The sequence below is a fragment of the Oncorhynchus tshawytscha genome, linkage group LG23, assembly GCF_018296145.1.
Source record: "Oncorhynchus tshawytscha isolate Ot180627B linkage group LG23, Otsh_v2.0, whole genome shotgun sequence".
NCBI classification, from domain to species: Eukaryota; Metazoa; Chordata; class Actinopteri; order Salmoniformes; family Salmonidae; genus Oncorhynchus; species Oncorhynchus tshawytscha.
The window spans coordinates 25,281,185-25,305,875 of record NC_056451.1 but is presented as its reverse complement, the minus strand read 5'-3'; the positions used below and the strand labels follow the sequence as shown (position 1 = coordinate 25,305,875).

At 45.7% G+C, this 24,691-nt stretch overlaps 2 protein-coding genes across 4 annotated transcripts; one reads left to right on the top strand and one right to left on the bottom strand.

The window, feature by feature from the left end:
- Window positions 1–8,294: 8,294 nt before the first annotated feature.
- LOC112247813 (ras-interacting protein 1) lies at window positions 8,295–19,345 on the bottom strand. 3 transcript variants are annotated; one of them, XM_042305016.1, is made up of 16 exons: window positions 19,029–19,343; window positions 17,978–18,129; window positions 16,803–17,248; window positions 16,004–16,264; window positions 15,638–15,882; window positions 15,341–15,514; window positions 14,728–14,932; window positions 13,874–14,172; window positions 13,493–13,654; window positions 13,059–13,099; window positions 12,013–12,167; window positions 11,575–11,687; window positions 11,168–11,462; window positions 10,572–10,735; window positions 9,992–10,133; window positions 8,295–9,319 (listed from the first exon to the last, which is right to left on the bottom strand). In XM_042305016.1, exons 2-16 carry the CDS (start codon window positions 18,127–18,129, stop codon window positions 9,141–9,143), a joined length of 3,033 nt encoding a protein of 1,010 aa, XP_042160950.1. In that variant the 5' UTR covers window positions 19,029–19,343; the 3' UTR covers window positions 8,295–9,140. The 3 variants fall into 3 exon arrangements, 2 of the variants coding, with proteins under 2 accessions (XP_042160950.1, XP_042160951.1); XM_042305017.1 differs by having other exon boundaries at window positions 17,999–18,129; window positions 19,029–19,342; XR_006079744.1 differs by lacking the exon at window positions 8,295–9,319 and having other exon boundaries at window positions 9,999–10,133; window positions 10,572–10,713; window positions 19,029–19,345.
- Window positions 19,346–21,278: 1,933 nt separating this feature from the next.
- On the top strand, window positions 21,279–24,132 carry LOC112247815 (cytochrome c oxidase subunit 6B1). Its single transcript, XM_024416639.1, has 4 exons — window positions 21,279–21,370; window positions 22,051–22,188; window positions 23,153–23,253; window positions 23,920–24,132. The coding sequence occupies exons 2-4, from the start codon at window positions 22,083–22,085 to the stop codon at window positions 23,971–23,973; spliced, it is 261 nt and encodes an 86-aa protein (XP_024272407.1). The 5' UTR covers window positions 21,279–21,370; window positions 22,051–22,082; the 3' UTR covers window positions 23,974–24,132.
- Window positions 24,133–24,691: the final 559 nt, after the last annotated feature.

Below are 24,691 nucleotides of genomic sequence, written 5' to 3'. Positions count from 1 at the left end.
TCTAGTACGTGTTCTTAGCCCAGTGCGCTACATCCCAGCTCCCCGCATCTGCCGGGCTAGCATGAGCATCCAGCCAGAAAGGATTGTGCCAGTCCTGCTCTCCAGACCTCCAGTACGTCTCTACGGCCCAGGATATCCTGCGCCGGCTCTGCACACTGTGTCTCCAGTGTGTCTGCACAGCCCAGTGCGTCCTGTGCCTGCGCCCTGCATGTGCCGGGCCAAAGTCACCATCCAGCCAGGACTGGTTGTGCAGGCTCTTAGCTCGAGACCTCCAGTGCCCCTCCACGGCCCAGTGTATCCGGTGCCTCTGCCAAGGACAGGGCCTCCTGTATGTCTCCCCAGCCTGGTGAGCCCTGTGGCAGCCCCATGTACCAGACTGCCCATACGTCTCCTCCCTCCAGTGATGATCCATGGCAAGAAGCCTCCAGTGATGTTCCATGGCACGAAGCCTTCAGTGAGTAGTCATGGCAGGAAGCCTCCAGTGAGGAGTCATGGCATGAAGCCTCCAACGACTGCCTCCTATCCGGAGCCTCCAGCGACGGTCTCCAGTCCGGAGCCTCCAGAGACGATCTCCAGTCCAGAGCCTCCAGCAACGACGGTGCCCAGTCCGGAGCCTCCAGCAACGAGGGTGCCCAGTCCGGAGCCTCCAGCAACGAGGGTACCCAGTCCGGAGCCTCCAGCAACGAGGGTACCCAGTCCGGAGCCTCCAGCAACGAGGGTACCCAGTCCGGAGCCTCCAGCAACGAGGGTGCCCAGTCCGGAGCCTCCAGCAACGAGGTTGCCAAGTCCGGAGCCTCCAGCAACGAGGTTGCCAAGTCCGGAGCCTCCAGCAACGAGGTTGCCAAGTCCTGAGCCTCCAGCAACGAGGGCGCCCAGTCCGGGGCCCGCTACGAGGGTCCCCAGTCCGGAGTAGGCGGCAAGGGTTCCCGCACCTGAGGCGCCACCAAAGTGGGGGGAACCAGAGGCGGAGGGGGGTCTACGTCCCGTACCAGAGCCGCCGCCGTAAAGGAGGCCCACCTGGACCCTCCCCTTTAGAGTCAGGTTTTGCAGTCGGAGTCCACACCTTTGTGGGGGGTACTGTCACGCCCTGGCCATAGAGAGGGTTTTATTCTCTATTTTGGTTAGGCCAGTGTGTGACTAGGGTGGGCATTCTAGTTTCTTTATTTCTATGTTTTCTATTTCTTTGTGTTTGGCCGGGTGGAGTTCTCAATCAGAGGCAGCTGTCTATCGTTGTCTCTGATTGAGAATCATTCTTAGGCAGCTTTTTCCCAACTGTGTTTTGTGGATAGTTATTTTCTGTTTTGTGTTTCTGCACCTGACAGAACTGTTCGTTGTCCTTTTGCTCTTTGTTATTTTGTTTCAGTGTTCAGTTTGAAAATAAATATCATGAACACGTACCACGCTGCGCTTTGGTCCACTCCTTCTTCATCAGACGAGCGTTACACCATGTATTATGAGAGAGAGAGTTTATTGGATTAGAACAGGACGGAGGGTGTGGAATCAGAATCCCTCTATGAGGTACTTGGAGGGTGGAATCTGTGTATGAGGTTAGAGATGGACTAGGAGGGTTAGTTTGTGTATAAATCTGTGTGTGTGTGTGGAATTATATGTGTGAGTGTGTGTGGAATCTCTCTGAGGTTATGGTTGGGGCAGAAGAGAAGCCCAGGTTTCCCCAGGGGACAAATGTGTTTTCTCCTGTACGCAGCAGGTTACGTCAGCTCCTCCGTACGCATGCACACACGCACACACACACACACACACACACACACACACACACACACACACACACACACACACACACACACACACACACACACACACACACACACACACACACACACACACACACAGCTTATAAAGAACCCCTGTGAGGTCAGCTCCTACAGGCTGAGGCTGCCCACTGTTAGCCTGGCTAGCCAGCTAAGCCCCACAGTCTCCCAGGCGGCTCCAGCCACCAACCACCCTGCTGCCCTGCTCTCTCTCTCTCCTGCACTGTCTCTCTTCCTCCTGCTCTCTCTCTCTCTTTCTCCTGATCTCTCTCTCTCTCTCTCTCTTTCTCTCTCCCGCTCTCCCTTTCTCCTGCTCTCTCTTGCTCTCTCCCGCTTTCTCTCTCTCTCTCGTGCTCTCTCTCTCTCTCTCTCTGTCGGCTGTCTGTCCTGCCGTTGGCTCTCTGGAAGGTTGTGTGTGTATTTGGGAGGGGGTCAGTGCTGCAGACTGTGGCCTGGTGGTCTTTTCCTAAAATGTCGGCACCCCTCCTCTCGTCTTCCCCCTCTACCCTTTCCTCTCTTTTTCTCCCTTTCTCAGGGGCTTGGGGGGCTGTGGGCAGGGGCCTTATTCCGTCAGCCCCGGGGCTTCTGTTGGAGGCTTGTTCCATTTTGCGTCATGGTGTTGACTGAGCGGACCCCACACTTAACTCCCATAGAGCAGTAGGCTGGGCGGGCAGGCAGGCGGCGCAGGGTGACGCTGCCCCATGTTCACAGACTAGTGATCTGATGGCCGTGTTTATTTTATGTAGCACTCGTTTGAAGGAGCAGAAAAAGTCTTTGGGCTTTTTGTTTCAGCGCTTTCACTGCCAGGTCAGAGGTGCTCACCGTGGTTACGCTCAGGAAGAATAATATTTGCCCTCATATTCGCTCCAAACAGGCTTTTTTCCATATTAGTGTGTGTGTGTGTGTGTGTGTGTGTGTGTGTGTGTGTGTGTGTGTGTGTGTGTGTGTGTGTGTGTGTGTGTGTGTGTGTGTGTGTGTGTGTGTGTGTGTGTGTGTGTGTGTGTGTGTGTGTGTGCGTGTGTACGTGTGTGGTGTCAGGGATATTTGTTGAGTTTCTCTTCCACTGATTCGGCACATTGGAGGTGAGGAGTAGAGAGGGGGTGATTCGACCGCACTGCGATAGCATCTCAATCCAAGAGGAGAGGGTGTTGTTCAGGTCAACCCCGGGGGCTATCCCTGCACCCCTGACTGAACCCCTGGCTGTCACATCCCATGGAGAGGCCCAGAGAAGGCCTTCACGGCCACATAAAGCCGCACACACACACTCCTACATATACACACACTCTCAGGTAGCCTAGAGGTTGAGATCGTTCGACCAGTAACCGATAGGTCGCTTGTTCAAATCCCCGAGCTGGCAAGGAGACAAAATCTGCCGTTCGGTCCTTGAGCAAGGCAGTTAACCCCCAACAACAACTTCTCCCCGGGCACTGATGACATGGACGTCGATCAGAGAGGCTGGGCCAAATGTGGAAGACACATTTCGGTTGAATGCATTCAGTTGTGCAACTGACTAGGTATCCCCTTCCCCCATGCCCCTGGCCGCCCCTCAGTTGTCTTGTCAAAGCTTCCCGGGGGTTAATTCATGGAGTTTAAAAAGTAAAGTTCAGGAGTGGCACAGCAGCAACACCGCCCACTCCTCCAGCACTTTAACAAGCCCGGCCTATTAAAACTCACACACCCACCTATCTAAACCGTGTCAGCTGGTTTACATAACGCCTGTCAAACAAAGCGCCAGAAACCCCTGAGCAGAGTTGTTAAGTTTGTGTGTGGCGCAAACAATCAGTAAGGAAGAACTATAACTCCTGTACCAAGCTACTGAGATAAAAGAGGAAGAACTATAACTCCTGTACCAAGCTACTGAGATAGAAGAGGTAGAACTATAGCTCCTGTACCAAGCTACTGAGAAAGAAAAGGTAGAACTATAGCTCCTGTACCAAGCTACTGAGAAAGAAGAGGTAGAACTATAGCTCCTGTACCAAGCTACTGAGAAAGAGGAGGTAGAACTATAACTCCTGTACCAAGCTACTGAGAAAGAAGAGGTAGAACTATAACTCCTGTACCAAGCTACTGAGAAAGAAGAGGTAGAACTATAGCTCCTGTACCAAGCTACTGAGAAAGAAAAGGTAGAACTATAACTCCTGTACCAAGCTACTGAGAAAGAAGAGGTAGAACTATAGCTCCTGTACCAAGCTACTGAGAAAGAAGAGGTAGAACTATAGCTCCTGTACCAAGCTACTGAGAAAGAAGAGGTAGAACTATAGCTCCTGTACCAAGCTACTGAGAAAGAAGAGGTAGAACTATAGCTCCTGTACCAAGCTACTGAGAAAGAAGAGGTAGAACTATAACTCCTGTACCAAGCTATTGAGAAAGAAGAGGTAGAACTATAACTCCTCTACCAAGCTACTGAGAAAGAAGAGGTAGAACTATAACTCCTGTACCAAGCTACTGAGAAAGAAGAGGTAGAACTATAGCTCCTGTACCAAGCTACTGAGAAAGAAAAGGTAGAACTATAGCTCCTGTACCAAGCTACTGAGAAAGAAGAGGTAGAACTATAACTCCTGTACCAAGCTACTGAGAAAGAAGAGGTAGAACTATAACTCCTGTACCAAGCTACTGAGAAAGAAGAGGTAGAACTATAACTCCTGTACCAAGCTACTGAGAAAGAAGAGGTAGAACTATAACTCCTGTACCAAGCTACTGAGAAAGAAGAGGTAGAACTATAACTCCTGTACCAAGCTACTGAGAAAGTACATGAACACCAATCCTCCCTCTTAACCAAATCACCTCAGCCTCTATCACCAAATGTATAGCAACTGGGATTTCCCTGGAGTCCTAATACAGAACAGTCCATTCTCTATATGTCACTTAGAAGTGATTACAGAGGGTTGACACAGACACTTTCTCTGCTTCTTGAGACTGACTCTGATGCATTTCACAATAAGGAAAATCAGTGTGGCCCTGTGGGCCTAGTACCAACACTACTACTGCTACATTAGCCTGCCTAGTCTTCTCTCCCTTCCCTCTCTCTATCGCTCAATCTCTCTGTCTCTCTATCCATTCTGTTCTCTTCTGACTCAGCTGTTATGTAGGAAACCCTGTCCCTTTGAAGAGGGGAAGAATCTTTCATTACTCGACAGAAGAGAGAGAGAAGGAAGGAGGGAGATGATAGGGAGAGAATAACTGCTCCATTGTCTTCGCCCCCCTTCCCTTGCCCCCCTTCTCCCACCAATGATAATTGTCCTGAGCTAATTACAGAGAAACGCTCCAACAGGTGTGGAACTCTGCACCTGGGGACAGAGGTGTGTGTATGTGTGTGTGGGTGTGTGTGTGAGAGAGTATGAGAGAGAAAGAGTAAGAGAGAGAGAAGAGGAGAAAGAGAAGATAGTTCTCCCTGTATGTCTATTTACATCCATTAGACAGAAGGTATGCACATATCAATGCGGCTGAATGTGTAGCTACTGGTGGGATGTATGTGTGTGTGTGTGTGTCGGTGTGCATATATGAATGTGTGAGTGTGTCACACACAGACTAATGACATGACACACATTCAAACTCAGACAGGGATCAGAGAGGTTAACTGTAGAGCATATAAACTGGACACAATATTACACAATCAGCACAGTGAGGTTACTCTCCCCTCCAGATCTATTTTCCATACATCTGGGTTAAATTACTGGAAAGTACAAATTTGCACATACAGACACACATTCTCACTCACTCTCACTCATACACTGCATTGAATTTCAAATGAGAGAGATTACAAAGTAATTTATTGATAAATGTAACCGCAGGGGCCTCTTAGAGATGATTCACAATCTATAACTGACTCTAAGCAATAAAATCGAGTCCATGTTTTTTGATAACAGCCGAGTAAAACAGAAACAGGACCCCAGTTAGAATTGGAGACAGTGACAATGATGTACAGTTGAAGTCGGAAGTTCACATACACCTTACCCAAATACATTTCATCTCAGTTTTTCACAGTTCCTGACATTTAATCCTAGTAAAAATTCCCTGTTTTAGGTCAGTTAGGATCACCACTTTATTTTAAGAATGTGAAATGTCAGAATAATACTAGAGAGAATGATTTATTTCATCCTTTGTTTCTTTACTGTTTCTATACTCAGAAGTTTACATACTCAATTAGTATTTGGTAGCATTGCCTTTAAATTGTTGAACTTGGGTCAAACATTTAGGGTAGCCTTCCACAAGCTTCCCACAATAAGTTGGGTGAATTTTGGCCCATTCCTCCTGACAGAGCTGGTGTAACTGAGTCAGGTTTGTAGGCCTCCTTGCTCGCACACGCTTTTTCAGTTCTGCCCACAAATTTTCTATAGGATTGAGGTCAGGGCTTTGTGATGGCCACTCCAATACCTTGACTTTGTTGTCCTTAAGCCATTTTGCCACAACTTTGGAAGTATGCTTGGGGTCATTGTCTATTTGGAAGACCCATTTGCGTCGAAGCTTTAACTTCCTGACTGATGTCTTGAAATGTTACTTCAATATATCCACATCATTTTCCTATCCTTATGATGCCATCTATTTTGTGAAATGCACCAATCTCTCCTGCAGCAAAGCACCCCCACAACATGATGCTGCCATCCCCATGCTTCACGAGTGGGATGGTGTTCTTCGGCTTGCAAGCCTCCCCTTTTTCCTCCAAACATAACGATGGTCATTATGGCCAAACAGTTCTATTTTTGTTTCACCAGACCAGAGGACATTTCTCCAAAAAGTATGATCTTTGTCCCCATGTGCAGTTGCAAACCGTAGTCTGTCTTTTTTATGGTGGTTTTGGAGCAGTGGCTTCTTCCTTGCTGAGCGGCCTTTCAGGTTGTGTCGATATAGGACTCGTTTTACTGTGGATAGAGATACTTTTGTACCTGTTTCCTCCAGCATCTTCACAAGGTCCTTTGCTGTTGTTCTGGGATTGATTTACTCTTTTTACACCAAAGTACATTAATCTCTAGGAGACAGAACGCATCTCCTTCCTGAGCGGTATGACGGCTGCATGGTCCCATGGTGTTTATACTTGTGTACTATTGTTTGTACAGATGAACGTGGTACCTTCAGGCGTTTGGAAATTGCTCCCAAGGATGAACCAGACATGTGGAGGGCTACAATTTTTTTCTGAGGTCTTGGCTGATTTCTTTTGATTTTCCCATGATGTCCAGCAAAGAGGCGCTGAATTTGAAAGTAGGCCTTGAAATACATCCACAGGTACACCTCCAATTGACTCAAATAATGTCAATTAGCCTATCAGAAGCTTCTAAAGCCATGACATCATTTTCTGGAATTTTCCAAGCTGTTTAAAGGCACAGTCAACTTAGTGTATGTTATCTTCTGACCCACTGGAATTGTGATACAGTTAATTATAAGTGAATTAATCTGTCTGTAAACAATTGTTGGAAAAATGACCTGTGTCATGCACAATGTAGATGTCCTAACCAACTTGCCAAAACTATAGTTTGTTGAAGTGGTTGAAAAACGAGTTTTAATGACTCCAACCTAAGTGTATGTAAACTTCCGACTTCAACTGTTAAGTCCTTTCTCTTTCGGGACTGTTTTCGGGCTTTTTACCATAAAATAGTTGAGCCAAAGTTGTTGACCGGGGAAAGGAAGAAGTTTGGCTACCAGCCAAAGCATTAGAGGAAAAAACACGCACAACGTCTTGAGATAATAGATAAATACCACTTCATGAAGTCGTGGGATTTTGAGGATGCTCCAAAACTGAAGAAGAAAGATAAATTGACAGACTACTTTTTCCACTCTCACTAGGCTATTATGGGGAAGTAGGCTACTTTGTTTATTTAGAAATTCGGCATGAGTCTACTGACTGACAACAAACCGTTAGGTTACTTACAGTAACATGGTTTATGAGACGCTCGCAGGCCGTCACACAAACAGATGTTACTCACACCACACGCTCTGACATCACTCGTCTGCTGCCCGTCCACGAAAACCGCGCACTAATTTCACTTAAACGAGCTACTGGCCATTTTATGAGACCAACTATCGGATATGGCGCATTAATGAAATAAAGGAACACACTGATTAGACTTTTCAGCGTGTGTCATCACCACACAGAGAGGAAATTAAAAATCTTACCCAATGCATTGGAGTCATTCTCTCTGACCCCTCAGACAGTTCACCTTGGCACAGCCAGGCAGTGTGTGGTCGTCATCTGCTTCCTAAGCCACGGAAGCACCATCGTGCGTATGTTATGTCTATGTTGGAATAACCTATTAATCACACAGGAAATATGATATTTCGGAAATCGGGATGATTGACAGGGACCCTTGCTAATTCCCTAGTCTAGTAACTGTTGAGTCATGATTCCAGGGGTCGACTGAGTGCTGCGTCGCCACCTTGTGGTCCTTTCATTCTGGCACCCCGGGTACAAAATGAGTCGGGACATTCACCTTTCCAGAACCTGTCTAGCTGTTGAGTTGTGTGGTACAATCAAAGTAAATAAACAAACAAGGAGAAAACATCCATAACAAAGGAAACACTATGGACAGATCATAGGGTACCAACATTTTATTTATAATATGAGGACAGTCAGTTAGAAATACAATACACATGGTAAAACAGTTTCCTTCATAGTGTTAGTGTTTACTTTGGTATACAATCTAATGTTCTGTGACAATACACTATACTATATTCTTTATATGAGAATATCTGTGAGCATCCATCCATCCAGTATAAAGCTGACCTACAGGGATATCTTTTACATAATAACATAGTCATACCATCATTTATGCTTCATTTTGCAGGACTTTTCTTTTTCAGGCAACCACTGCATTTCAGGCAATGAGTTACAAAATAAAGAGTGTTTAGAGAACAGTAAAAGAAGAGTTGTATTGTCTTACAGTTAGATAACTATTACATTGTGTTATGACTTTCTTTTGACAGTTGCCATTCCTCACACCAGTTGCCATTCCTCACACCAGTTGCCATTCCTCACACCAGTTGCCATTCCTCACACCAGTTGCCATTCCTCACACCAGTTGCCATTCCTCACACCAGTTGCCATTCCTCACACCAGTTGCCATTCCTCACACCAGTTGCCATTCCTCACACCAGTTGCCATTCCTCACACCAGTTGCCATTCCTCACACCAGTTGCCATTCCTCACACCAGTTGCCATTCCTCACACCAGTTGCCATTCCTATCCATTGCATCTGTCTTACGACAGAGGGTTCAATATAGGGTTAATTTCAAAGTTGCCCGAGAGGGATGAGGTTGCCCCTAGATGCTGATCAAGGGTCAGTTTTGTGTCTTTCTCCCTTCATGGTTGAGGCGGATGGTGAACTGATCCTAGAACTGTGCCTAAGGGTAGCTTCTACCCGGAGCTCAACTGTCCAGTGCTCACAGCCTGGTCCTCTGATTGGCTGGCAGCTCATCCTGGTCGAGTCCCCACAGGAAGTTGCGCAAGCGTGTCACTTCCTTTTGTAGCTCGGGGCTGGGGATTGGCTGGGAGAGGTCCAGCTGAGGTGTCTCATTTGGCAGGATGAGAGGGGGGTGGTCCAGGAAACTTTCGAAGATGTCTTGGACAGAAAAGCATGAATAGAAATGTAGTGGTCTGAGATTCTTAGGAAGAAATCATACCCCTTCTATACATGTGTACTTACAATGTTCAGAATGTCTAAGGGCTAAATCCTGACTTGAGATCACAAATATTTTCTAATTGACATAAATGCATAATTTACGGGAATATTCTACTTATCTCAAGTTTGCAGTTGAATCTAATGTTGTGTTCATAACCAAGTTGAAAGTTGTGAAGTTGTAAATACCAGTTAGATGCATTCACATGCTTTAAACTCAGAGAAACGCCGATTGGCTAATGTCCAAAAAGCTTCATCAACCATAATCTAAAAGTAGAGCTATCATGCTTGTAAACAAATTATAGTGTTCAAAAACCATATTAATAGATTGCTATTTATAATTTATGTTTTGTTGTTACATTTAACTAATGAAAATGCTGTTATCGAAGTATATTTCTTAGTAGGTGATGTCAGAGGTCAGCATGTAGGAGAAGTCAGAGCTTAGGGATGATAGACGAGTTTCCCACTAGTAATTACTAGTTGGAGGAGTGTTCACATGGATTTATTCCCAGTCGTATATGGTAAATACTACCTTCACACTTGGTTATGAATGCAGCATTAGCTCCTACATAATGACCCTCCAGGACTCCCAACCCCTCCCCTCTCGTGTCTCACCTCCACTGAGCTCCATCCCAGGGGGAGGAGCCCAGGAGGCCGGTGGGGCTCTGGCCGGTCCCAGCTTGTAATTGGTCAGCAGATGGTGCAGCTGGGTGGGGCTTAGCAAGGCGTGGTCCTCCTGTAGGCTGTCCCAGGATGACTGGCGGGGGAGAGACAAGAGAACAACCAATGAGCAACAAAACAGAGAAGGAGGAAAAGTGGACGATATCAGCAATGTCCACAACTGAGATGGGATGCCAAATCTGAAATCTACCCCTAGCCTCTTGTCACCTCTAGATGACCCCTTATATCTGAAAATAACTAAATGGGTGTGAACAAATTAATGGAAAAGCTTGTCTATCTAGCTTCCTAGAGCGGTTATCATACAGTTTATACCGATCTGATCCAATCAGCTTTAGGAGAAGGCATCAGGAAGTATCTAGAGGTAGGGGCTAGGGGTGGATGTGTGATAAGTCAAATAGGTTTAGAGGAAGAACAACACAACAACGAGACCAAAACATGATTCTTTATCCAGAATGTTTTGTTTTGGGTCATTATCTTGCTAAATCGACTGATGCTAAACCAGCATTATTTTTACCTGGATGAGGCGGGTCTTAGGGACGCACAGGAAATTGACTGTGACGGACAGCTTCTTCAGGAACTCAGAGGCGATATCTCCAAGTCCTGCGCCCTGCAGCCAGTCCAGAACCAGGTCCAGGTTTGTACGGATCTGGACCGCTCTAGACCAGGAGAACAGACCATCTGAGAGAGGGAGGGAGTGAGGGACAGAGCGAGAGAAGAGGAAGAAGAGACAGAAAGAGAGGGAGTGTGTGTGTGTGTGTGTGTGTGTGTGTGTGTGTGTGTGTGTGTGTGTGTGTGTGTGTGTGTGTGTGTGTGTGTGTGTGTGTGTGTGTGTGTGTGTGTGTGTGTGTGTGTGTGTGTGTTAGTGCACATCTGAACCAGGGTTGGAAAGTTCAAGTTATTTCAGAGCCGCACCCAGATTCTCTGTCTCGCTGTGCTTGGTAGCGCTCATCCCCTTACGACCTCTACACTTAATGGTTTGTGCACAAACAATGGCTTGTGTAGTGGAAAGCAATTTCTGCATGTGTAATGTGGAACCCACTTAGCTCAGGACTGCAGCTTCCTCAGACCAACCCCTGACCTTGGACCCCAGTATTACCCCTGCCCTCTCACCTCTCTCCAGCAGTGTGTTGAGCAGGGAGGTGTTGGTGAAGAAGAAGAGGTAGCCGAAGGTTTGGGAGGTGAGTGGGGGGGAGAGGCAGGCCTCCCGGGACAGCATCAGGGAGCAGTGGTACACCTCCACCAGCCCAGCCACCGTAGGGGGGAGGGAGGACACGTCTTCCCCCTCTCCCGCCCCCCCACCACCCTCACCCCCATCCATCTCCCTACCCTCATCTCTCTCCTTCTCTTTCTCCAGGCTGGAGAAAGGGTTGTTGTCCAGGAGAGCTGGCAGGAGGGAGTACAGCGTCTGACAGAGACAGAGTGACAGAGAGAGAGATGAATTCATGTATTGATCAGGATATAATTATGTACGGTAACTTGATTGTGTCTTGAGTGTGAGGTAACTCAACCTCCCTCACCTTTGTGAGGTGGTACACGCACTGCTGGAAGGTGTGCATTATCACGTCATCAAGCTGCGCCAGGGCCTCGGAGCAGGTGTCCAGGTCAGCTGACAACACCGGGTCACCAGGAGCTGAGGGTAAATATATATGCATTAACTTCTAACTAAGGTCATATAACTACTGATATTGCAGAACAATCGAAAATATATTTCACTTTCTCAATGACGCAACTAACTTGTTTTGACTACTGTGGGGCTAAATGATGACAGCAGGAATGTCACACAGGAAGAGGAAGACAGGGAGACACAAAGATACAACGGCCGTGTGACGTAAAACAGAGAGATAAGGTTAATATGACAAAATGCTTTTATTGTAGAAAGAAGCTTTTTGGCAGATGATCGATGGTGATCTGCATTGATCAAGAGGAAACGGACTCTTATGACACGGGTGTCTCACCCTCAAACTCCCAGTCTCTCTCCATGGCCTCAACTTTGACCTGGAAGAAGTTGAGGAGCTCTGTGGCATTGGACATCCAGAACATCAGAGGTCGAAGGTCAGAGGACAGCTTCTGTGCACTGGGCGCACTCAGTTCAACCTCCTGCTCTGTGGAACTGGACAGACCAGAACAGGACACACACAGCGTTATAGAAGTTGTTGTTACTATCTATTCATCTCTCTCAAGGAGTTACAGAAAGTCCTTGATCTATTTTAATGAGCATGCAGTGACGGGGTACAGTAACACTTTTTTGGGGGCTGCAGGTAGCCTAGTGGTTAGAGTGTTGGACTAGTAACAGAAAGGTTGCAAGATCGAATCCCCGAGCTGACAAGGTAAAAATCATTCGTTCTGCCCCTTGAACAAGGCAGTTAACCCACTGTTCCTAGGCTGTCATTGAAAATAAGAATTAGTTCTTAACTGGCTTGCCTTGTTAAATAAAGGTTACATTTTAAAAATTACATTTGGATAGTCCATCTGCAGATGCTCTACAGACGATCAGTAACATTTCAAATAACTGTCTAACTAACCCTTAACCCTTAAACCAGATCCTAACCCTTATCCTAGCCCTTGTTCTAAACTTAACCCTAACCTTAGCATGCAGTTACTTATCAACAGATAGTTTGTTGATAATATGACCATTTGTAGAGCATCTACAGAAGGACAATCCAGACTATCCAAATAAAGTGTGACCCAGGGTCCCACTACATCTGATTTCATCTGTTAACTGCTATTCACTTGGGATAACATCTGCTAAATAAACATGAATATTAATAGATATTTGTACCGTATTAGTTTATCAATATTATACACAATTTATACTTTGTGTGTCACATATTTTAATCATGAATCCTTGCATAATGCTAAATAGTATCTGCATGTTCATCACATTATTTACAGACACACAAGCTGGACAATCACTTCTCTTGATTCCCCCTAATACAGCCCTAAGGGAAGTTCCAAACACAGGAAACAGCTGAAATATGACGTTGAGCAGAAATGATCTTACTTTTGCGTGGGATGCTTATCCCCGAATTCCTTAATGTTATCCTGTAAAAAGAGAGTTGGAGAGGGAAGAGAGGACATGAGAGGAGAGACACGTCACGGCTTAGTGGCAGGGGGGGGAGTTGGGTTACAAAGTCTGGACAGGCCACCAGGACAATTACAACACAGTTTCCAGAAGGAAGTTACATCAGCTCATCCCCTGTTCTGTTCATCTACAGTGACAGGCATCTGTCTGTCTGTCTGTCTGTCTACATAAAATCCCTGTTCACAGCCTACAGTGTTTCAGAGAAAGACATGTCAGTCTGGGGCTGGCTTTATAACCCTTTACAATCCCATTTTATCTGGTGTGTATCTTTCTGTGTCAGTCTTGACTGAGCTATGGCTAGTTAGCGTTATTACAACTGAGATTATCCTAGACAGTCTTTCAAATGAACTCACCCAAACGATCCCTTTGATCTGATTGGCTGCTTTCAGCAGCAACTGAGGCATGAGGGCGGGATCCAGGTGTTTGGAGGCGTGGTCAATCATGATTGACAGGAGAAAGGCTGGGGCTAAAGGCCCGCCCTCTGAGTCTGGAGAGGAGTTCATAGAGATTATCTCCTGATGGAGAAAGAGTGAGAAACAGTGGCTTTAATTTATAGTCCTGTTTCAGCTCACATGTACCTGTTATCAACCAAGAAAGTAATATATGTGGTAACAATAGATACTTTAAGTACCTCCCCACCACTTATATAACACAGTTCTCTACTCTAATCTGTAGCAGACAGGTAGCAGACACAGTGGTGTAACTAACAGACACAGGGGTCTTTCTTCTCTCACCTGTAGCAGAGCGTCAGCGTGGCGGGGCTGGAACCGCAGCAGAGCCTCAGTGGAACCCAGGTACTGCCTCAACGCTTCCTGTCTGTCCACCAATCCCGAGAGGCAGCAGGTGGAGGGAACGTCAGCTTGCCAAGGCAGCGCCAATGCCAGCGGAGGGGCCGGGGTCACGCGGGGGTCACGATACAGGAAGAGGAAGTGAGCTCCTATGCCAATCACGTCCCCAGGTTTAAGCACCGCCTCCCGGTAGAGAGCTTCTCCGTTGTGTGTGACAGATCCTCCTCTGAAGGGACGCATCAGAGCTGGGGGGAGAGAGAAAATGGTTGATTAACTAGTAACACTATAATTGAAGTTCTGCTCATAAACTGCTTATAAAAAGGTATGACAGTTTTCTAACCATATTTAAAGGGGTATCAAGAAGTGTCTAGTGGTAGGATCTCTAGAGGTTGATTGTGGACAGGGAAATACTGTAAAATCAGGTGTCAACGTGTAGTAAGGAATTGTTACTTCTGTGGATAGATGTAAGCACATATGAATTGTTACTTCTGTGGATAGATGTAAGCACATATGAATTGTTACTTCTGTGGATAGATGTAAGCACATATGAATTGTTACTTCTGTGGATAGATGTAAGCACATATGAATTGTTACTTCTGTGGATAGATGTAAGCACATATGAATTGTTACTTCTGTGGATAGATGTAAGCACATATGAATTGTTACTTCTGTGGATAGATGTAAGCACATATGGAAAAGGCTCCCTATTTTGCAGGCACTTTTCTGTTTGTTGAGGTCTGTAAACATCACAGGGGTAGGGCCAGGATTTAGGACTAGGGTTGTTTGTGGACCAGGCCTACCTTGCCCAGGGGGAGTGTCAGGTAGGGCTGAGTCTCTCCTGACCAACAGGTGCCTGGCCAGCATGTCTGGAGCAGAGAGGAACGTTTCCACCTTCAGAGGCCTCTTCCCCTTCCTCTCCCTTTCTCTGTCCTTCTCTCTCTCCCTCATCGTTGGCTTCCGCCCAAAAACGTGTGTGTGCCCTGCCATGATGTACAAAACAAAGTCCTGTAGAAAACACAGAAAACACACACAGAGGGAGAACGGAAGAAGGAAATAAAGAAAGAAAGAGAGAAGGGAGTTTGTTATCATCTGAAGGACATGGTTATGACAAGGGGACATCTTGGAGATCTTAAGTTGTGCGGAGGTCAGGAGATAAGGTATGAAGTGTGTCACAGTTTGCTACAATGAAGACCTGTGTGAGGTCACTGTGAGAGATGGAGTGATGTACACAGTGGGGTTGTGTGTGTCTACAAAGGTATTGTGTTGCTGTGAGTCTGTTTTGTGCTCAGGGTTGAATGGGAAAGGCTGGGGAAGGGTTGGAAACAGTGATGGTATGTGGCGATTAGGGAAATGCAGGTATGATGTCATGTTCAGGGTGTGTGTGTATGATCATCTGGGAGGCGCAGGTCTAACCTTGCTCTGGTCGTAGCCCTGCAGCAAGAGGAAGTAGGGTCGGTCCGTGGGCGGGAGGATCAGGCTCTGTGACATCACTTCCAGTTCACAGGCTGAGTAGTCTTTCTCTTCCTCTACTGCCTTGTCTGCTTTGTTCCTCCGCTCCACCTCGTCTCTGACCTTTGACCTCATCATCTAAGACAGAGGGAGGCGTCTTTATGGTCAGACTGCTGCACTGCTGAGATTAGGTGGGGTTGCCCTGTTGCTATCATGTTGCAACATGTGTTGAAACACATCCTCTCATCCTCTCATCCTCACCTCTCCGTGCTCCAATGGAGCTATCATGCTCACAATGTTCTTCCTGTCCTGTAGTCCTGCACTGTTGTTAGGGTGGTTTCCAGAGTGACTGGGGTCATTGCCAATGTGGTTTCCTTGGCGACGCCTCAGGCTGAGGTTCATGTCACTGATGCTCCTCCTGAGTTCCGAGTTCCGTCCTCGATGACCTCGCTCGCCCTCCTCAGCCCCGCCCCCCGACTGTATGCGGCTCCGCCTCCAACGTACACCTGTTACCACGACAACCAGACATATCATTAAAAACAAAGAAACTACACTTTTCACTGGATGACTGTGGGAAACCCCAGATGTAAGAGCTGGTCATCTAGAGACTCTATATTGTCCTTTTACCTGTGTGGTTCTCTCCTTCCCTCTCTCGCTCCTTCTCTTTCTCCCTCTCCTCTCTTTCGTAGTCGTCCCGCCTCTGGATCTCGAAGCGGCGTTCAAACCCCTCCTTGGGCCGCCACATGTCCACCAATAGCAGTGGGCATTCCCATTCGGCCACACCCCTACGACACTCTGTCTCCCATTGGACGGCTCCATCTGGTTGCTGGATGAGCTTTCCAATGACATCACACAACAGGAAGTCTTCCGGGCTGTGTTTCTGCAGGGCTAGGAGAGGGAGGCAGGGCGACCAGGCTAATTATTTTTCCAATGAATATGACATTATTGCTCAATTGAGGTCAAATCAAATGTCAAATGTATTTATATAGCCCTTCTTACTTCAGCTGATATCTCAAAGTGCTGTACAGAAACCCAGCCTAAAACCCCAAACAGCAAGCAATGCAGGTGTAGAAGCATGGTGGCTAGGAAAAACTCCCTAGAAAGGCCAAAACCCTATGAAGAAACCTAGAGAGGAACCAGGCTATGAGGGGTGACCAGTCCTCTTCTGGCTGTGCCGGGTGGAGATTATAACAGAACATGGCCAAGATGTTCAAATGTTCATAAATGACCAGCATGGTCAAATAATAATAATCACAGTAGTTGTCGAGGGTACAGCAAGTCAGCACCTCAGGAGTAAATGTCAGTTGGCTTTTCATAGCCAATCATTAACAGTATCTCTACCGCTCCATGTTTATCTGTACTTTCACGCCTCTCTTACATGAATCCCTGTACTGTACTCGGTCTGTACTCTCTTTCTGTCTCTTACCTGCATCGTCCGTCTCCTCTCTCTCTCTCTCCGTATAGCGGGTGATGACCTGGGTGATGAGCTGTTTGGCTGTAGAGTGGGCGGTGGCCAGCAAAGAGCGGTAGTTAGCCCCGCTAGACAGAGCATCCCCATAGATCTTGATGAGGCCTGGGGCTGTGGAGGAGGCAGGGGGCAGGTAGTGGTGGGAGGAAGGGGCAGCAGAGTGGGCCCACACCTCCCTCTCCTTCTCCCCTATGGCCTTGTCTCGGTCACTGTTGGAGCGCCCCCTCAGGAAGAGGTGGGAAAGACGCTTGGTGCGGGACTGGGGCCCGGCGGGACGGGGCCGGAGGAAGGCCGGAGAGGGAGAGGGGGATGGGGGAGCGAGGGAGGGGGTGGAGATGGAGAGGGAAGAGGAAGGGGCAGAGGGGGCCTCGTGGAGGGACGCTGCGTCAGAGCTGGTGGTGGACCTAGTGAGGGAGAAGGAGAGGAGGGGGAAAGAAAGAGAGAGAGGGGGAGTAGGGCATGTCAGCTGTGAGTTATGGCTGACAGAGCTGAACATAGACAATATTAACTGCTAGAAAACGGTCACAGGATTCAAGGAACACTGCATGACATGTGACACATGACCATACAATCAAATCAGTCAATAACGAGCTGTTCTCTTGGTTAATTTATTGAGGACTGAAGGATAAACAAACTGAATACAGAACAAACTGACAGACAGACAGACAGACAGACAGACAGACAGACAGACAGACAGACAGAGACACACAGACAGACAGAGACACACAGACAGACAGACAGACAGACAGACAGAGACAGACAGAGACAGACAGACAGACAGACAGACAGACAGACAGACAGACAGACAGACAGACAGACAGACAGACAGACAGACAGACAGACAGACAGACAGACAGACAGACAGACAGACAGACAGACACACAGACAGACAGACAGACAGACAGACAGACAGACAGACAGACAGACAGACAGACAGACAGACAGACAGACAGACAGACAGACAGACAGACAGACAGACAGACAGACAGACAGACAGACAGACAGACAGACAGAGTTAAGAGACCTGGGTTGATGTGTGATAAGTTGATTAGTTGAGTCAGATGTGTTACTGCTGGACTAGAACAAAATCGTTGAGAATCAACATTGGACTAAGTGACATTGAGGTACTGTACATAGGTAGCAGAGAGACTGACTTGACGGAGACGGCGCTGGGCCAGCGGCCCCCCAGCTTGGCAAAGTGTTTCCTGGGAGAGTTGATCCACAGACCCACAGGGAAATGGAGCTTCCTGAAGCGAGGACTGTCAGTCCCCTCCATCTGATCCATCTGAAAACCAACGAGCGAGAGATGAGAAACTCAAAGAACACAGATCAAATGTTCATAATCTTTGAGTTAATTAATTAAGATGTGTGTGGACTATACTGCTTTACATTCTATTCATTTGGGCCTGAAACAGGCCCTTGATATATTTGGACAGAAATCAAAGGTTAAATCATCAGGGGGAGGAAGACTGACCTTTTCCTCCAAACAACCCAACTGGGGGTATGTAATCCTAAACTTGTCAAATAATGACATCATCATCATGAATAGTTTGAGATCCTCCGGATCCTTGTGGAATTGTTCATTGTTACACACCAAAGGAATTTGGCTGTGGAAGTGATTGTTGCCCCCCATTGGTAAAAAAATATATATTTTTTTTTTGAAAACGGTAGATAGGTTACACTTGGCTCAAATCATCTCAGATTCTACAGCACTGTAAATGACATCTTTGTCACAAAGGTACTCTAAGCTGAATGTGTGTCATTACTCCTTATCCAAACAGGAAGTGTGTTCTACAGGCCTCAGATCCAGCTGTTGTGTTGAAAGGGAAATCCCCACTCTTAAAGTCACTACATGTCTGTCGCCTCAGCCTACAACTACGAGTAGAATGAAATTACTCGTAATGGTGGAATGTAGAGTTTGGGGAGGGAAAACTGTGCTTAGTTACAGCTTCTACTCTACAAATTAGATGTGTCAACAAAAAAAATGAATGTAGAACGGTTCAAATTTGAACCCAAATAATATTTTTTCATTGTTATTTTTTTTACTCAACTTTCTATAATGTCGCAAAAGAAACAGCAAAAACTTATCAGCAACATTTTACTGTGGAAAATGATCAATATTGTGACCTCTAACAGCTTATCATGGATGAACGCTCAAATAAAAGCGTACTTGAAAGTACTTACGAGAACGACTGCAGTTCCCTCTTCGTATAAGTGTTTTATTAGTCCTTCTCAATAGAAAAAAAGAAAATGGTTAAAAACAACTTCGTATTTTCCTTTTTCCCCAAGACAAAAACTCCATTTTCAAAACGTCTATCTGCGCCACAGGTATCTCTCTTTCTAAATCAGAACATATTTTTCTCCACTTTCTCTCGTTTTCTTTGTGTTTTCCAAGTAATGGTGGTACGGGCTCCTTCTCTCTCTTTCTCTGCCTCTGTGGGTCTATAGATAGAGAAACAGGCCCATTGTTCTAAGTGACAGAATTTCCTTCCTTCGCGCTGGACAACACCTATATCCTGAGAGAGAGAGAGAGAGAGAGAGAGAGAGAGAGAGAGAGAGAGAGAGAGAGAGAGAGAGAGAGAGAGAGAGAGAAGAATGGGGAGATTATTTTGTGATGCACACACTTGCTGGCCCCTTGTACTGTATATACTGTACATACACGCGATAAAGGGATAAGACTAGAAATAGAGTTTGGGGAGAGGGGTTAATCCAGCATTCCCCTGTCTCCCCATGCACACATGCACACTGGTGCACACTGGTCGGATTCCGTTAGACCACTGCCTTTGGCATTAGGGTGCTTTGGAGCGCTGGGGTTGGGTACGAAGAAGATTGGGTGGAGGGGGCAGTGAGAATCTGTGTTTAATTTGGACAACTAATTACTTTAGCCACTCAGAGAAAATAGGTTTATGATCCCAGCTTAAAAAGGATAGCAGTCAGTCAGAACGTATACCTTTTGTCTAGTTGTCCACAGGAATGTTACTTTTGAAGTGTAGTCCAGAGTTCAGCTCTTTGATAGTCCAAGAAATTGCATTGTAGTACATCAAGAAACAGGCCTATAATGTTTTCTAGAAAAGGACATAATTTGAGCAGCAGGTTTTTGCTGAAAAGAGGAAACAGTGAGACAGGAAGTCAGAGAAAGAGGGACACCTGTGACCTCTGACCTTGTCTACAACAGGAAGATGGTGACAGGAAAAGAGAGGACAGGCAGGAAGAGGGGGAGCAAGAAAAGAACAAGAAAAGGAGAAAGAGAGAAAGTTACATTGGATTCATCATAATATCTGAACCAATAGGCTAAGGCTACATACATCCCTTCCACTATAATAAAAGATATAGTTCACACTATCCATTCTTAAAATGTGTTAATAACTGTACAATAAAGCTTGAAACTATGCAACTGAAATTATAGGCTATGACAGGTACTACCAAAACACACAAAAACTAGACACTTCCTTCGAAATGAGACAGTGTGCCAGACAGCGTACTTCCACTGAGAGGTAGTGAGCTCGTCCAGACACCCGGAGGTCTTTGGTTTGGAGAGGTGCTCACAGACAGGGATGGCTGGGTGACAGCAGCCTGTGAACACTCCTTTGCGTCATGGAGTTTCTTTGTTTTGTTTGCTTTTGGCGCGCGGTTGACAACTTATCCCCTTTTCCAGGTAGGCAACCCTCTGTGGGTTTTCGTTGGAATAACTGTCAACTAAAAGAATGACACTTTAAACTTGGCACTGTTCAGGTGTGGGCCTGCACAGTATTATCTTCCTTCTCTATCTCTTTTCTTTGGGAACAGTGAAGAGTTAGAAACTATTTATCTTTACTATTGTTAGACATACTGACACAGTTGCGGGGGATCTATTTTAGCCTGGGCAAAGCTTTATCACAATGTCCATTTTGGCCTGCTACTGTGGGCCCTGTATTTTCGAAACAAAACAAACAAGTTCTTCTCACAGCCTACATTGCTTACAAATGTGTGAGCAACTTTTATGAGCAAGACAATGCTGCTGGAGGACAGAGATTTGCAGAGGTTTCTAGATGTTGAGAGGCAGGGGTAAAAATAAATGACTCTCAGCATTGGCCATCCTGTTGACTTGAGACGGAATTTCATCTTGTTGATTTGAGGCAGGATATCAGGCTTTTGATTTGGGACAGGATCAGGTGTTTTAGTCTGGGGCTACAGCAGAATGGAAGACTGGTGTTGGGAAACACTGTACTAGGCTGTCACTGACATGTTTGACATGATGTTCTTCCTGTAAATAATTGATGCAGTGATTACACTTCATATGGCTTAAAAATCCCAAAGTGATTCCCATAATTTATTTGTGTTTCTAATCATTGTTTATAGGCAATAGAGAAGGAATTATGCATAAAAAACCTGGGAAACTGACTCATTCCTTTTCTCATTCCCATGCCATGGTGATTACGCTTGCTCGTCCACTCACAACCTCCAACATCCCAGCATACACTGCGTTACGGTTTTCCGGTGAGAGAGGACGTCAATCATACCAGAGAGGACACAAGAAACAGTCCAAGGTAGGTCGTGGAAAACTGCCGGAAAATCATAATAATTAGGCTCTTTCAATTAATATACTGAGGGTCGTATTTTTTGTTTTTGTAAAAGTATTTTAATTGGGAATAACGTGTGCCGTGGCACGGTTTTGATACAGCCGGTTAGCTAGCTGGGTTCAAGCTAGTGTAGCTAGCTAGCCAGCAAAAGCAAGCCAACAAATACATTTGAAGCTGTGCCAACAATGCTAGCAAGCTATGCTACATTAGTTCATTCGATGTGGTTAGCGAGCTGTAATTTCTAACTTTCTAGCTAGTCAGAAATCTCCATTCAAGTATTTTACTTATTTGTTAATTACTGTTAGTTACCTGGAAATAAGGATTGATAAGTCCCCTTCCATGACTGAATTCTAGCTAGCTAAGGTTACCAGCTTTTTATCAGTCTGTCCTAGTTGTGAGTTGTTATTGCGGTAGCTATGACCTAGTCAAATAGACACCTGTACAGGCTCTCATGGATAAGTATTGTGCAAGCTAGTAGGCCTATCTGAACTAGTCGATTCCATATTCTATTATCATGACAACAAGATAATGTCCTACTCTATTTATCTTCGGAAGCCCAGTTTGGAAGGATGGCCTCGTGAGACTACTGTACAGCTCATGTTTAGTTTCGTGATATTATATGACATCTCCCTATCGATGTGTGTCAGTGTTGACATAGTGAGACCGCCAGCTAGCCAGCATGTCTGACGTTATTGAGGAGAAGATAAAGAACTACAGGACGGCTCCCTTCGACGCCCGCTTCCCCAACACCAACCAGACCCGCAACTGCTTTCAGAACTATCTGGGTAAGTTAGCTCGCTGATCAACTACTTCTCTTTTCTGACATGCCACACACATCTCCCCCTCTTTCTCCAGCCCTGCCAGCAGTCTACTGCTCATTTCTACCTCCCAACTGACACACACAATGGTGAAAGGACAGGACACTTCTGGCCATCAGGCTCTTCTGCCACCCTGAACACTCTTGATTCCCTTCCCAGCAATTTTGTTCACAAAGATAAAGATCTTGGTTGGTTAACTAAACAAGGATTTTTATCTGCAGCCCAATTTAACCTCGTTTGCCTGGGCTAAGAATCTTGTGGTTGATGATTTGCAATTGATGTGCATTGTAAACAGTGGTATTTGCTCTCGTAGCATTGATGCATGTCCAACTTCTTTGGTTGATAAGAGCCCCATGAGAAGCACCTCCTCTAAATCACTATCGGTTCACATTAGACCAGATAGAATGTTGGCTGTCCCTCAGCTATTCACCAAGGTACACCATCATAAGCCAACTGACTGACATGTCCGTTAGGCAAGGGTACTACTTGGGTAAGCCAGATCTTTTCGGTCTTCAACACTCGTTTAGTAAGGATAGCCTAATGTATTTGTCGTTGTACTTTTTTTTATGTTGACATTTTAGTCATTTAGCAGACTAACAATAGTGATTGCATACATGTATTTTTTTTGCTTCATACTGGTCTCCTGTGGGATTCAAACCCACAACCTTGGCGTTGCACGCACCCATGCTCAACCAATTGAGCCACACGGGACACCACAGGTTCTCTCTCTGCTCTGTTAGTTTTAATTAGTGTCAGATTAATGTTGACATCATTTAGCACATCAGATAAGGGTCCATTTGTGGTGGCTGTTTGCATTTAGATGTTTAGGTTCAGAAACGTAACACCAGTGTCAGTAGAAGTTCTATTAACTGGTCTTAATGCTTACCACTTCATTCTGTCAATATTAACTCTCTCCTCCCCCTCTTTCTAGACTTCCACAGGTGCAACAAAGCTTTGTCAGACAAAGGCCAGGATGTGGCTCCCTGTGACTGGTATCAGAGGGTCTACAAGAGTATCTGTCCCATGAGCTGGGTACGTATGCTGCTACTGTGGCTCATAGTATGGTGCGGGCACTCCTTTATAAGGTTAAGCAGAGCTATAGTGGCAAACTATTCAAACAAAGCCTAAAGGAGTGGGCATACACACAATGCCCCCTAACTGCCTTCCCATGGTTGTGTAGTATTGTCAGCAATGATTGGACCTCCCCTAGAGATGGATGATGAATCACTTTAATCAGCTCACGTTAGAACCTACTTTCACTCACATTAGCAGTGCCTCAACTATTCACAATGTGCCAACAGTCTGAGCACCACATTCCATAGAAGCCTTTAGTAGTTCCGGCATGTCGAAACTCTGCCAACAGTCTGTTCTGACATGTCCACTGAGTGGAACAGTTATGAATGTACCTGTTCTTCTGTGTCTCAAATGTCCTTACCTGAAGTGGTAGTTGGTATACAGTGTTGACCTCTGTTATGTTGCAAGTGTTCATACACTCTGTTTGTTGTGAGTCCAATAACTGACCATGGTCCCAGTCTGAAGTTGATTCCTACCCCCTTACCCTTAGACACTTTTCATAGATCTGAAAGCATGGGATGGGTGTAAAGTGAAGGCAGAATGAAGGCTACAGTAGCTACTGTGTTATAACTGTATGTTACACTGATAGGCAGTTTAACCTCATGAGCGCATTTCCTCCTGCAGGTTGCCAAGTGGGACGACCAGATAGAGGCCGGAAGCTTTCCCGGAAAGATCTAAAATGGCTGACCTCAGGACTTTCTGTTAGCCACACCTTCAACTTTGACCCCTGTAGTGTGACTAAAGACATGTGTTGACCACGTACCACACCATTCTTAATGTTATTAACAGTGTTACTTATGTTACAAGCACTTAATAAAAATGTGCACCCGTTTTGAACCTGTCTGGTGGTGTTTCATTTGGTATTTTATTAGGATCCCCATTGGCTGTTGCAGATAAGAACAATAAAACTTAAAAGGTCCTGTTGTACTGCATATATACACACAGCATATACAGTTGAAGTCGGAAGTTTACATACAACTTACCCAAATACATTTAAACTCAGTTATTCACATTTCCTGAGATTTAATCCTTGTAGAAATTCCCTGTTTTAGGTCAGTTAGGATCACCACTTTATTTTAAGAATGTGAAATGTCAGAATAATAGTAGAGAGAATTATTTATTTCAGATTTAATTTCTTTCATCACATTCCCAGTGGGTCAGAAGTTTACATACTCAATTAGTAGTTGGTAGGTTTTTACGACTCCTTGCTCGCACACGCTTTTTCACTTCTGCCCACACATTTTTTATAGGATTGATGTCAGGGCTTTGTGATGGCCACTGCAATACCTTGACTTTGTTGTCCTTGCCATTTTGCCACAACTTTGGAAGTATGCTTGGGGTCATTGTCCATTTGGAAGACCCATTTGCGACCAAGCTTTAATTTCCTGACTGATGT

Bases quoted from the DNA above. Each gene is read 5' to 3' on its own strand.
- LOC112247813 (XM_042305016.1), bottom strand. From the start codon at position 18,129: ATGGATCAGATGGAGGGGACTGACAGTCCTCGCTTCAGGAAGCTCCAT. The intron at 14,933-15,340 runs GTTAGACCTGCG...TGTTTTCTACAG, and splicing joins AGGGCTACGACCAGAGCAAG to GACTTTGTTTTGTACATCAT. The intron at 10,134-10,571 runs GTAAAAATAATG...CTCCCCCGCCAG, and splicing joins CTAAGACCCGCCTCATCCAG to TCATCCTGGGACAGCCTACA.
- LOC112247815 (XM_024416639.1), top strand. From the start codon at position 22,083: ATGTCTGACGTTATTGAGGAGAAGATAAAGAACTACAGGACGGCTCCC. The intron at 22,189-23,152 runs GTAAGTTAGCTC...CCCTCTTTCTAG, and splicing joins CTGCTTTCAGAACTATCTGG to ACTTCCACAGGTGCAACAAA. The intron at 23,254-23,919 runs GTACGTATGCTG...TTCCTCCTGCAG, and splicing joins GTATCTGTCCCATGAGCTGG to GTTGCCAAGTGGGACGACCA.